At 36.5% G+C, this 14,298-nt stretch overlaps 1 protein-coding gene across 2 annotated transcripts in view; it reads right to left on the bottom strand.

The window, feature by feature from the left end:
• The window catches only part of LOC115887211 (vacuolar protein sorting-associated protein 18 homolog), a 36,571-nt gene extending 26,099 nt beyond the window's left edge, over nucleotides 1-10,472 (bottom strand). The window contains exons 1-4 of one of the 2 annotated variants that reach the window (XM_030906573.1): nucleotides 10,193-10,472; nucleotides 9,857-10,040; nucleotides 9,425-9,588; nucleotides 6,312-6,390 (exon numbers count right to left, since the gene is read on the bottom strand). In XM_030906573.1, coding sequence (XP_030762433.1) covers nucleotides 6,312-6,390; nucleotides 9,425-9,588; nucleotides 9,857-10,040; nucleotides 10,193-10,267 — 502 coding nt within the window. In that variant the 5' untranslated portion in view covers nucleotides 10,268-10,472. The remainder of the gene's footprint in view (nucleotides 1-6,311; nucleotides 6,391-9,424; nucleotides 9,589-9,856; nucleotides 10,041-10,192) is intronic. The other variant, XM_030906574.1, reaches the window with a different exon arrangement.
• Nucleotides 10,473-14,298: the final 3,826 nt, after the last annotated feature.

The raw sequence follows: 14,298 nt of genomic DNA, 5'->3' as shown, positions 1-14,298 counted from the left end.
CAACACAAATTCACATTTAGCAATACTAGAGGCCACATATCTACAATTGACTATATTGTTACAAACAGCTATATACATCCACTTCAAATATTAGATACCAGAACGCTGAACTCAGCCGATGTAGGAAGCGATCACAGTCTGCTACTTGCAAAAATCAAATTAAAATTTAAACCTCATAAGAAACTAGGACAAGCAACTCAAGAAGTTAAGATAAACATCGAATCGCTATAGGACTTGTCGATTAACAACTATATGAGAAAAGACTGACAGAGAAAATCCAAGTAAACCCAATAAAAGCAGAGGATAGCATAAATACCTCCTGGGAGAAACTAAAGAACAACATCAAAGAGGTGCATGTGTCAAAGAGGTGCATCCGCATGTGAAGCTTTAGGCACCCGGACTATAAAAAGAAATAATAGCACCAAAATAAATAAAACTACGTTGTTCCGCCCAGAAATTAAAGAAAAATGTAGAGAGAAACGTTCGACCGTGTGCAGCTAAGAGACGTTGTACACCTTCTTTACAATAGGCAAATCCCACCTCGTTAAAACCATACAAAACATATATGAAGTGAACCAAATTCAAGCTAAAATTAACGGGGTCCTGACCGAACCAATAAATGTAGGCTGTGGTATCCGACAAGGTGACTCCCTGAGCCCTCTTCGCTTACTGAAGGGATACAGTATGGGCTACCAGGAAATTACTATTCTATGCTATGCCGACGACGCCGTATTGGTAGCTGAAAATGAGAACGATCTACAGCGCTTATTACATCGATTTAATTGCACTGCCAAATCACTTAATATGATAATATCGACCCAGAAAACTAAATGCATGACGACATCAAAAGTACCACTAAGATGCAAACTGGAAGTCGAGGGCAATGTTATTCAGCAAGAGATGAAGTTTAAGTATCTAGGCATACTTCCCCTAGGAGATGCAAGACCTTGTCGTTGGTGGGGAAGCTCCTTGTCAGGTGCTGGCAGAATCTCCTCTAGCACTTTGGCTCGGTCCTTTCTTTGGCATCTCACTCATTGTCTTGTCTCTGGCTGTAGTGGCCAGGGAATTGCACCAAGACATTTAAACCAGGCACCTTCTAGTGTCTGTGGGCATGTTTCGCGGGTAGAGGGTGTGGGGGGGTCTTGGCTTAACCGCCTGGACCAAGAGGAGACAACCTCACCAAAAACCTAAATCCTACGATGGCGGGGCCAGGTCAAAGGGATGCGTGGCTAGATAGAGGACTAGCCATTACTGGTCTCAACCTTGGGGCATCAGGGGGCACCCCATTGTATTTACCCCTTACTTCTACATGCGGGGCTCTGTAGAAGTGGACTGACTATCCCTAGCGACTCGTGGGAACACTATGAGATCCAGAAATAACAGTAAAAACACCACCGGAGAAGCTGTGGGGAAACCCCCTAGCGACACTGGGAACAGGAACAATGAAAGTTCCAAGGGGTCAAACCCCCCAAAGAAAACTACAGGAGAGGTGGCTGACACTTGCGCGGGACCGTCCTGCGCTAGTGGCACTCAAGCTACCACCTCCTAGAGCAAGGGTCGGGAGCTTACCTCTAAACCCAACATCCTTTCTCCCTCCCCCCCCATGCATGGGATATCCCAAATAAACCTGCACCATGCAAAAGGGTCTTCCGCTACAATAGCAAGACTCTTTGAGAAAAATCATTATGCAATGGTACTAGCCCAGGAACCATGGGTGTATCAGGGACAAATTAGAGGTTTGTCTGGAAAAAATTCAAAGGTAATATATGATAACAGGCAGGAATTTCCCCGAGCCTGTATTCTTATAAGAAAGGACATTAACTACACATGTGTTTCAGAATTTACAACCCGAGATCTTGTTCCTATCATGGTTCAGCTTAATATCGAGGATTCAGTAAAACATCGTGATTGCCTCTGCTTACTTTCCGGGTGACGGGAGGCACCGCCTCCGGAGGTACGGGAGCTCGTGCGATTCTGCAGCCAACGGCGACTACCTCTGCTATTGGGATGCGACTCCAATACACACAATGAGGTATGGGGAAGCACTAACACTAACACTAGAGGTGAGTGTTTACTTGAATTCCTCTTAGCATACAATCTTGAAGTTCTCAATGTAGGGAACAGCCCCACGTTCGTGACAAAAACGCGGGCAGAAGTATTAGATTTAACAATCGGGAGTGCTAGTGTAATCAGTTACGTGAAACACTGGAGGGTCTCAACGGAACCCTCCCTATCAGATCACAGAATCATCGAGTTCATATTAGGAGGAATCACACTCCAAACAGAAACTCGAAGGAATCCAAGAAAAACAGACTGGGACATATATAACTCCAATCTCGTAGACAACCTAAACCGTATAGATGCAAGTAGGGCCAGAAACCATCTGCATCTAGAATGGTACGCAAGGGAAGTCAGCGGTGCAATATTGGATGCATATGAATCTAGTTGCCCCGCAAGTAAAGGCATACAGAAAAGTAACAACAAGCCCTGGTGGAACAAAAAGTTGGCCAAACTTAGATCGGAGGTCCGACGACTTTTTAATAGAGCTAAATCCAGTGGCGAATGGCAGCTCTACAGCGAGAAATTAACTGAGTATAAGTCTGACTTTAGATCCTTTTGCGAAAACATCACTTCTACTCCTGATGCAGCTAGATTACACAAAGCTATGGCCAAGAGTGGATCTATCCCCAACATGGCACTTAAGAAATCTGACGGAAGCTACACGGAGGGAGAGGAAGAGAGAGCAAATCTCCTACTTTATACACACTTTCCAGGTAGCATACCTATTGATACTAATGTAGCTCCCACTGAACCCCACAATCCTTGCAGAGAAGATTGGGAAGTGGCCAAGCTAGTAATAACAGAACAAAAACTGAAATGGGCGATCGACACCTTTCAGCCCTATGAAGCAGCAGGAGTGGGATCTTTCCTGCCCTTCTAAAGGAGGGTCAGCAAATAGCTACTCACCATCTACTAAGCATTACAAGAAGCAGTCTAGCGAGGGATATATACCAACCACATGGAGAAGAGCAAAAGTAATCTTCATACCCAAAATAGGCAAAACTGACTGGACAAATCCCAAGTCATTTAGGCCTATTTGTCTCACATCGTTCATACTAAAAACGCTGGAGAAAGTAGTTGACAACCATATTGGAGAAAATCATCTAAAGGTTAAACCACTGCATGATAGTCAGCATGCATATAGAACGGGCAGATCCACAGAAACTGCTCTGTACCAATTAACGGAGCTAATACAGACAAGTCTGGATAGCAAAGAAACAGCAATTTGTGCCTTCTTGGATATTGCGGGGGCGTTTGACAATATACCACATAAGGTGGTCAGGCGATCTCTAGAAACAAGAGGGGTGAACAGAACTATTATTCGCTGGTTTTGGGAAATGCTGTCAACACGAACAGCAGAGGCTCAGATGGGCACCAAAACTGTAGCTGTTAAAACAACGCAAGGAACTCCACAAGGTGGAGTAACCTCCCCTTTGCTGTGGAGCTTGGTGGTGGATGAACTACTAGATGAATTAACTCTAGCGGGAATACACTGCATTGGGTATGCAGATGACATAGTCATGATCGCTCGGGGGAAACATGAAGGCACCTTGTGTGATATTATCCAAAGAGGACTCCGTATCACTGAGAGATGGTGTAGGACTGTCGGGCTGAGTATCAACTCAGACAAAACCGCGATAGTGCCATTCACCAGAAGGCGAAGTCTGAAAAACTTGAAAAGAATCCAACTAGATGGAAAGGAAATACTGCCAACACAGGAAGTTAAATACCTGGGAATAACCCTGGACAGTAAACTCCTGTGGAACAGGCATATTAAGAACACTACCAGCAAAGCCATAAAGGCTCTCATGATATGCAGAAGACTGGCCGGAAATAGATGGGGCTGCTCCCCTAACATTTTGCGCTGGATGTATACCATGATAGTAAGACCCATGATTACTTATGGAGCAGTTGCCTGGTACACAAAACTGAGCAACGGACGGCAAGGCTAAACCTATGCAAAGTCCAGAGACTAGCATGTGTTTGCATCACAGGAGCCATGAGAACCTGTCCAACAGCAGCAATGGAGGTCATTCTAGATCTAACACCACTGCACATTGTCATTGGTAGATATGCCAATGCGACAATGATTAGAATGGTCACTAACGGAATTAGTACTGGGAGAATTGTCAGATCAGGGGCTTGGAACACCCTCAAAAAGGAAATACCACTCCTGCAACTCCCAGTGGACGATATGCCAAGAACGTACAACTTTGACAAACATGTCAATGTAGTATTGAGCAATAAGAAGGATTGGAAGAGCGAAACGCTTGCCCAGCAGTTAAAAGACCATACCATAACTTGGTATACTGATGCTTCCAAAACCAATACGGGAACAGGGATCGGAGTGTTTGCGCCGAGAGCTAATTACTCCGAACCAATGGGCACTTACCCTAGTATCCTACAGGCAGAAATCTACGCTATCGAGAGATGCGTACAACTTATCTTAGATAGGAACTATCGGAAACAAGAAATAGCCATCTTATCTGATAGTCAAGCAGCGTTAAAGGCGATCAACTCAGTATCAATCGATTTGAAATTGGTCAAAGAATGCATAGAGAAGCTGAATAAATTAGGCAAAGAAAACAAAGTCCTCCTACACTGGGTGCCTGCTCACCAAGGGATAGAAGGCAATGAAAAAGCAAATAATCTAGCTAGGAAAGGAGCGAACACTCCACTAACTGGACCAGAACCGTTCTGCTTTCCAGTGGTAACCAACTCAAGGCGGAACTCAAGAACTTGGAAGATTCCATCCGCAACCTGGAATGGAAATCTTGCAATGGTCTAAGACACTCGAAGAAGTTTCTGAGGGCTTATGATCAAGAAAAATCACAGATCTTCCTGGGTCTGAGTAAGAACAATCTTCGGATTGTCACGGGGTTTTTAACAGGACACTGTCTCCTCAATGAACACCTCAGTAGATTGAAACTAAGAAGAAACGGCGAATGCAGATTCTGTGGGGAAGATGGTGAAACACCAGTACACCTCATCACTGAGTGCGCCGAGACGACAACCATTCGTGCCATGAACTTTGGTACGACTGATATTGGAGATGGAGAACTACCCTCTATAAAACCGTCCCAGATACTGGCTTTTGTCAAAGCCCTGGGACTGTATGATGAGTTATGATTCAAGAAAGGGGGACACAATGGATCTGTAAGGTCGAAGTGATTAACCCCCCTCCCACTCATTCTAAATTCTAAAAAAAAAAATCTAGGCATAGAAATCTCAGGATATAGTGATGTAGAAGCGGAGGTGCGAGAACGGACAACGAAGGCAACCAGAATAGCAGGATGCCTGAATGATACAATATGGCGAAATAAAAACATTGAGGTGGAGACTAAAGCGAGAATTTACAAGGCAACGGTACGACCAATAATGGCATACACTGCAGAAACTCGACCAGATACAGCGAAAACTAAACAACTACTAGAAACAACCGAAATGAGAGTACTACGCAGAATAGCTGGAAAGACGCTTCTGGACAGGGAGAGAAATGAAAGCATAAGAAGAGCGTGCAAGGTGGAAAATGTAAATAAGTGGGTACTCAGCAGAAAGGAAGAATGGAACGACCATATCAGCAGAATGGACAACAGAAGGATAGTGAGAGTTGCACGCGACAAATCACCGCTAGGTCGCGGAAGCTTAGGACGTCCACGAAAACGATGGAGCGACAACTTGTCAGTCTGACCGGTAGAGACGACGAAACCAAACAGGCGATTCGCCTAGTATGAAGAAGGAAGAAGAAGAATAAGAGAAGAATAATACAAACAAGGGCAATACCGAATAAAGAAGAAAACAAACAGGGAATTAACCAAAGACATCTTTTAATGTTTTTGGTTTTATTCTTTTTAATGTTTTGTAATTTTGATTCTTGGGCCTGACCCGTTCCTCCATCAGCTCTTCTAGGTCTGTGTCTGTCTAGGTTGATAGTGAATTTTCTGTGTGAACAGCGTACTGTTGGTTGGAAACCAATCAAAAATTTCTGTGCGAATGCGTTTTACCCTATTGCGCATGATTATCTGTTGGAAATATGTTTCTTACAGCTGTGAGAACAAACCTAATATCGTTCAGTTCGCGCATATCACTTGTGACGTCACTACGCCATACAAGTAAATCCATATTGTTCAATTGCCACTAATAAAAAGCGTCCCGACCAATGGTGTCGATATCACCTATGACGTAGTGACCAACATGCGCAATATCATACCTCGTTTTCTTTGTATCATGGCATACATCTGTCTACTCACCAAGTAATATCAAACCAGTGGTTGCAATTGATTCGTTTGTTTGATTCCAGCCCACTGCAGTTATTTCACTGCCACGAAACTAGAAAAAGCAAAATGACACTAAATCAAGTATACTTTTTAACTGAGAATAATAGTTATTCATACACGGGCCCTACTAGTATATATGTAGTAAAAAAACTCAATTTTAGTAAGGATGCATTCAGTAATCACCGAATCTATACTAATCTATAAAATCCTTAAGTGACTGACATACTGATTAATCACGATCCTGCTCAAATGCAGAGGTTCGATAAGAACGGATTTTTCAAAATTCCAATTCCAAGAGGGTGAAACCACCCCTCAAACATTACAATATTTTTATTTAAAAAACGGTCAAGTTTCCGAAAAAAAAATATTTAAATATTTTAAGATATTTTAAAAATGTATACAGGGTGTTACGAAAAATCGGGTCATTGATTAATCACGATCCTGCTTAAAGCGCTTGACGTAAAAAGCTGATTTTTGGAAAACAAATTGACTCTAGGGTGTAGAGGTTCGATAAGAAGAGATTTTTCGAAACTCGAATTCTAAGGGGGTGAAACTATCCCTCAAATATTTAAATATTTTTTATTTAAAAACCGGTGAGTTTTTCAGAAAAACTCTTAAACACGTATATTTTATTTTATTGTTTTACATATTTTAAAATTTTTTATAAATTTATACAGGGTGTTTCATAAAATATAACCATTGAGTAATCACGATTCCGCTTAAACTGCTTGACATTTAAAGCTGATTTTTGGCAAACGGATTGACTGTAGGGTGTAGAGGTTCGATAAGGAGGGGTTTCTCGAATCTCAAATTCCAAGAGGGTGAAATTTAAATATTACAAATCCCCCCTCAAGTATTACAATATTTGTTATTTAAAAAACGGTTAGTCTTTCAGGAAAACGCTTGGACATGCCTAATTTATTTTGTTTTTTTACATAATTTGAAATTTTTGAAAAAAGCATACAGGGTGTTTCAAAAAGTTGGGTAATTGATTAACCACGATTCTGCTTAAACTGCTTGACGCAAAAAGCATATTTTTGCAACGGATTGGAAAGCAAACGGATTTTTCGAATGTCAAATTCCAACGAGATGAAACTACCCCTCAAATATTACAAAGTTATATAATAATATCGCCATATTGTTTTTTCTCATGCTGACATAAATGTGAGAAAATTTTATCCAGTTTGTATGTTAATGGAAATTCTTTATCATCACCATTACAAATGATTAATTCGACGCGAACGAAGTCGCTGGTACACGCAAGAGTTATTCTATAAAAGCATAGCAAAAAAATGTCTTTGTAACAGATAAAAACAAAATAAACATTAAAATCAGATATATGCAGACTTTTGATCAAAAGTTGAATAGAACATGTTGGATACAATGAAAATATTGTAACATTTTAATAATGTTGCGTTCTTAAACGTAATAATTGATTTCAAAATAATTAATACACTCAGAAAAACGCAACGGAGAAATTTTTGGTCAAATTTAAAGTGCTATATTTTTGTTATTTTTACAGAACCATGTCTCCTGAGCATTTTGTTTCTTGGATCATGTCAATACATGCCTTGGTTAATTTCTAGAAGCTTTTTCAATTATCATTTCTTTTTGAAGTTATTTTTCAATATGACAAGGCGGCTTTGATGGTTATTGTGAACTATTTACTACTATGAACTGCCCATAATGTTCGACGTTTGGGAAATGCTTGGAAGAAGGGTTAGAGGTCGTGAAGCGGTACCAGCTTCATTAAATGAACTTTGCTTGGTCCTTAAAGAAGAATGGAAAAACATAACGCAATATAATATATGCAACCTCAATGATAGTATAAACGGACCTATACAGGCAGTTATAGCAACCAAGGGCGGCATTAGAAAGTATCAAGGTATTTTTTACATTTTTTTTTTGTTTGTATAATTAAGTATTACAGATGTTTTCTTTAATATCGTTAGTTCTGTTATCGTTATTAATGTTGATTAAAACTGGGGCTGTATCGTTAATCTTTAACGTTTTTTTTTAATTTACTGTAGATTATCCAATACAGCGTATTATGACTTTACGACAATAGTCACCAAAACCATCTCGTTATATTAAAAAATTACATCAAAAAGTAATGATAATTGGAAAAATTGCAAATTGATCGTGATCAGTTTATTTCGCTTTTAAAAAATTAACCAAAGCATGTTTTTACATGAATCAAAAAATAAAATGGTCAGGAGTCATGGTTCTGACGTTAAAATTACATTTTTGGAAAATTTACACACGAAATTATTGCACAGGGTGTTTTAAAGTTAAGGTAAAATGCAACCCTATCGATTAACCCTGTATAATATGCCAAATACTAAAGTTTATAAAAAACTGAGTTTACGAATTAAAGTTGATATTATTATAAAAGCTTGCTAAAAAAATCATGAAAAAAAAACAAAAATATGACACTTTCAATTTGACTAAAAATTTCTCCTTTGCGTTTTTTTTGCATCTGAGTGTAAAAAACTTCCAATTTTTGTAATTTGAATTAATTCAATTATTTGAACCTCTTTAACCCTCAATTTCAAATAAAACAAAACATATGATTTGGAACTCTCCAATCAAAGTGCTCACAGCCTTGACCAAGCACAGGAAACTTCCTACGATCCAAGAATAGATTTATGTGAAAAGTGCATTGAAATTCTATATCCATCCTTCAATATTAAGACAAGAATTTAAGCAGTACCTCCAGTACATTCTTTTATAAGTATATGGTCTCAAATAAAGAATTCCTATGTATTAATATTTGATCTGAGGGGTGTGGTACCAATGTTTAATATTAATTTTGTCACACCCTGCAAAATTTTCATACACAATTTTAATTTGGTTTAATGTACCACAATTTGTTTAACATTACAGAAAACTGTACAGGATAAATTGTAGGTTTAGGTTATTTTTATTCAAGTTCAAATATGATCTTAATTTTTTGAAAATGCTAAATAAAAATAAACTGATCTTATATTTCTTATAGATCCCTTTCAATCCAGGTAAGTCTTAAAATGTCTTATAATATCATTCTGTTTCACATTATACACAAACATAATAGCTAATATACCTACCTTTGTAGTAGATTTCAATTTATCAGATTTTCGAGATAAATACATCAGTTCTGGACTATCAACCTTTGCATTTTTTGGAGTAAACGTCAATAACAAATGATTACCAGTTGGATCCAAGAATATGTTGGCTAATTTGTTCTGAGTGTATTTGGACAATGTGATTTCTAAAAACGAACAATGTAAAATTATTAAATATGCTACACTTCTTTAGAAAGAGAATAAAGTAACTATCTTTTAATATAATGATTTAAAATTATAACAAGGATTATGGGAATTATAAAGGGAATATTTACACTAATAAGTAGCAATAACATTCGCTAATTTTAGTATAGAAAATTTTGTTAATAAATCTTATTAATAGGTAATTAATATTCCTATGGCTGTTGGTCTAGACAGATTCCCATTAAAAATATTAAAACTGATGATACCTACCACCTCTTTCCATGGGATTATGCAAATTCATTCTAAAAAGAACATTGTTGGCCATAACGACTACCATAAATTTATTGGATATAGCTACATGTGTTATCTTATCTAATGGTGAAAATTCTTTCTTAGATTTAGTAAAAATCGGAATCTCTTGATCCATTGTGACATTGATATATCCCAGATTGCTCTGAAAGTTCAAATATATTAAAATATAGGAAAGTACACTGATCTGACGAAAATATCAAACACCGTTAATACATTTTGGTAAAATTCAAATTTACACAATATTTTATATACTGAGAAATATTTAGTAAAATAGTTGATTAAATACAAACTTACCAATTGAGCAGATGTGAGATTTGCGTTTTTTGTCTTTACTGATGCCTGTTCGAACTGATCAAATAAGGATGTCATCTTAGGGGTTTAAGATTAGTGTTGCACAGAAATATTATAAAAAATACTAGATCGCCAATGTTAAAAATGTTATAAGATCATAGTTCTAATTAATTTTTCATGCCCCAAATCGTAATTCAAAATTCAATTTGCTCAATCAACAAAAACCATGGACAAAAACAAAGCAACACAACCTCAAAATATCTTGTCCAATCTTGTCACTGACACTGACGCTGACAGCCGCTGACAGCATAAAATAATAAATACAGCTGACAGTTAACAGATGTTAATTTACAGTTTTCGATAATTAAGTAACTTCACCAATATGTCGGTAGATGTAGCACAAGATGTGGCAATACAGAAAATTGTTATCTGTGGCAATGTCTAAAGAATACAGGGAGGACGCATGGTACAAAGAATACAAGGTATGATATTGCGCAGGTTGGTCGCTACGTCACAGGTGATAACAGGCGCTATTGGTCAGCACGCTCCGCGCGCCAGTTCAAATCGTCAAGATATTCTTATAAACCTGTTTTTTTGTTTATATACCGTCATTGAATGTGCGTATACCGTCATTGAATGTGCGTAAGGAGTCGGGTTAGAAAGCAAGAGACCGGAGTTCGAAACTCGGCCGGGACCATAGACAAACTAACTAAAGCAAGACGCGTCAACGCTGTACTGCAAAACGGTAACAAGTTTGATAAGAGTTTATTACCGCGCTTGCGTCAACTGGCCTTTTAGACGGGGACGGTTTACTTATGGATTATGTCAGGGCCATGTAAGTGAAATATTAAAAATGGTTCCAGCAAAAGTTTCACAATTATGACGGATGATGGCGCTGATCGTCAAAATTTTTGGACAGGGATTTTGCTTACCGACAATACGACGTGAGCTACGACAGGACAGGACCAATCAGAATGAATGATCAGTCTTTCTTGAACATTTGCCGCGGTAGTGTGTGTTAATTTCTGTTGTGATAAGTGTGGTTGTGTTTGCAGTTTGATTTTTCGGTTTTGATATTATGTTATAATTAATTTTGAAGTATTGTATCACCTGGTTTTATGTAATAGTACTTTTTTTAGTTCTATGATCTGATATGTTATGATTTGTTAATGTTTGTTTAACAATGTTATACCAAAGAGGTTATACTTAATATACTTATCAATTTGCATAGCCTAACTTTTTTATCAATAAACTTTGTAGATTTTCAGATTATTTAATTCCTTTTGTTTCCTGTTTGTAATTTTATTTTTAAGACATATTATGTGATTGTTTCACATAATATGTTTTAAAAATAAAATTGCAAATAGCGAATAAAAATAATTAAAATAAAAAAGTGTATTTTACAATTCCCCCCGGCCCCGCACCCCTTTGGCTAACCTATAATGTCAGCTATGTCGAGAGATGGCGTTACGAAAATGGAACCGATTTATTACAAGGAACTTGGGCTTCTTTTTCGTTAGTATATTCTGTGGATTATGTATTTTGTAGTAGCCTTTTAGACAAGGATGTTTAATTAAAAAGCGTTTATTAAAATCAAATAAATTTATTTCCATCGGTAAAATAAACAATAATTTCTGGACATAATAGATATAAAAACAAAAGTTAAATAAACGAAAACGTATTCCTCTTATTAAAATAACAAAAAAGATGATAAAAAAACAACAGTTATGGTAAACGAAATAAAAGCATTCTTCAAAAGGTACAAAAAAATAATTATGTATATTATAATATTAATAATAGGAACAACAAGAAACATCTTAAAAATATACAACTTTTTCAAATATAAAACAAAAACATAAACTTCACATTTTCACAAGAATTTGCAAAAATATTAACATTTCGAGTCTATTATAAAATATAAAGCACGAAAATTCAAATCATAAAAAGATTAAAAAGATAGAGATTCTTATAACTTACAGTCAATTTGTAGGACCTTCGTTTTGTCTACGTTAGCGATGTAATCACAATAATATGTATAATCACAGTAATTATTATGTTCTTCATAAATGTAAAATGTATTAAATTATTTGTTTTCGTTTTGTACGCTAATAGAATAATAGTAATAACCAAACAAAACGCAAAATCAGGAATTCAACAGTTCGTTCAAGGCAAAAACGTTTTTCGTTTTATTTAGGTTAGGTTGGACGAGTGCGACTGCGCAATGATTTCTGACTCAACTGGCCAGCGCAAAAACAATAATTCGACTTCCTCAATCCTTTGAAAAGTCTTGCTTTTGTTAGTTTGTCTATGGCCGGGACATAACTTTTTTTTTTTTTTAAATACTGTTGTATTCTATAGTTTATTTTTGTAGTATAAAAAAAAGAACTATTTATTCTGTCATTTTTTAATCTCCGTTATTAATATAAATTGATTGTTGGTACAATCGGTACAATACCTCATTTAATATAAAATAATATTCTACTTTTTGAAATGTATCGGGTCCTAATTGTACCTAAAAGTAATATATTTTTAGTGATGTACCATATTGTAAACTATTTAATATTTCAGTCACTTAAAAAGTTAATTTGCATTGAGTAATTGTCTACCATTAAAGGAAATTTGAGCTATAATATAATCCTCGATGGGCATATTCTGGGTATGCAAATACTTCATCTAAATTTTGGGTGTCGTTCAACCAATTTATTCTCAAAACCTGAAACATCTACATATAAAAAAAAGCACAGGTCACTAATTATAATAAACTTCACCCTTGGAATTACTTCTATCACAATTACAATACGTTCATCTGCATTGGCATTTTCTACTTTTCGATGGGAAACAATAAACTTCCCAGCATTTTTTAAATGATGTAATAATTCCTCTTGTGGTTACTTTTCCATAGATAACCTCATCTCTGTCCTCATGTGAATTCAGAGGCAATGAACATGAAAATTATTTACCATAAACATCGCAAACTAAAAACCTAATAAACAATTTTATACCGAATATAGAAATAAATTTAGTATTCTTACCTAAGGCTATTATCGACCAAATCCATGTTAATAGGTAATTATTATTTTTAAATATATTTTTGGAACTGCTGCTTTTAGTAATTATTAAATTAAATGAACTAGAAAGTCTTAAAAATAAACAATTCTTAACCATAACCCCAAAAAATGCAGATCTCCTGTCAACTTTCTTTATTTTTTATTTATTCATTATTTTCATAGTGACGTCACAGGTGGTATGCGCGAACTGAACGAAATTGGAGCCGCTATCGATCATACCTTGTATTCTTTGTACCATGGGGAGGACGCAGAGATATGGAAGTTGTGTATGGAAGTGGTTGTGATCTATTTCTCTGGGAGGACGTAACGCCCAATACGGGCTGTAGCAGAATTTGTAATGTCAGACGCCATTTTTTTGGTTGTAACGACGAGTCATCAGCTGGTCGTCAGCCTTGGTCGTCAGCGGCAATTTTAGCGATTTTTAATAATTTGTGTGTTGTAGTGAATTGTAGTGAACTGTGTATAAACTTCATTACAATGGTGAATAGTTTTCTGATTGATATTATATGTATGTACTTGATATTTATGCTATACGTCGATCTGTACCGATACTAGTTTTGTACCTTTTGTTAACATTTTAATACGTTTTTTTTTTTCGTATAACTCAATGACTAAAGAATATAAGGACATGTAACGCCCATATACGGGCTGCAGCAGAATTTGTGACATTTGACGCCATTTTTTTGATGGTGACGAATGAGTCATCAGCTGATCATTAGCGACAATTTTAGCGATATTTAATAGTTTGTGTATAGTGAACTTTGCATAAACTTTATTACAATGGCGATTATAAATAGTTGTTTAGCTTTCAAATGTAAAAGCCGCAGCGATAAGAAAGAGCCAGGAGTGACGTTTCATAGGTAAATAAACAGTCCGCTCCACCTTTTTAGCGTTTTCTTAGTTTTCTTATTAAATTCGATAATTATTTTTCTGATATTATATGTACTTGATGTGTGCTATACGTCGATACTAGTTTTGTACCTTTTGTTAACATTTTAATACGTTTTTTTTCGTAATTAATTAGTATGATACCACCGTATT

Source organism: Sitophilus oryzae, unplaced genomic scaffold (assembly GCF_002938485.1).
Source record: "Sitophilus oryzae breed Bouriz unplaced genomic scaffold, Soryzae_2.0 scaffold_556_pilon_pilon, whole genome shotgun sequence".
Lineage (NCBI taxonomy): Eukaryota > Metazoa > Arthropoda > Insecta > Coleoptera > Curculionidae > Sitophilus > Sitophilus oryzae.
Note: the sequence above shows the minus strand (reverse complement) of the source record. Positions and strands in the feature narration are given on the sequence as shown.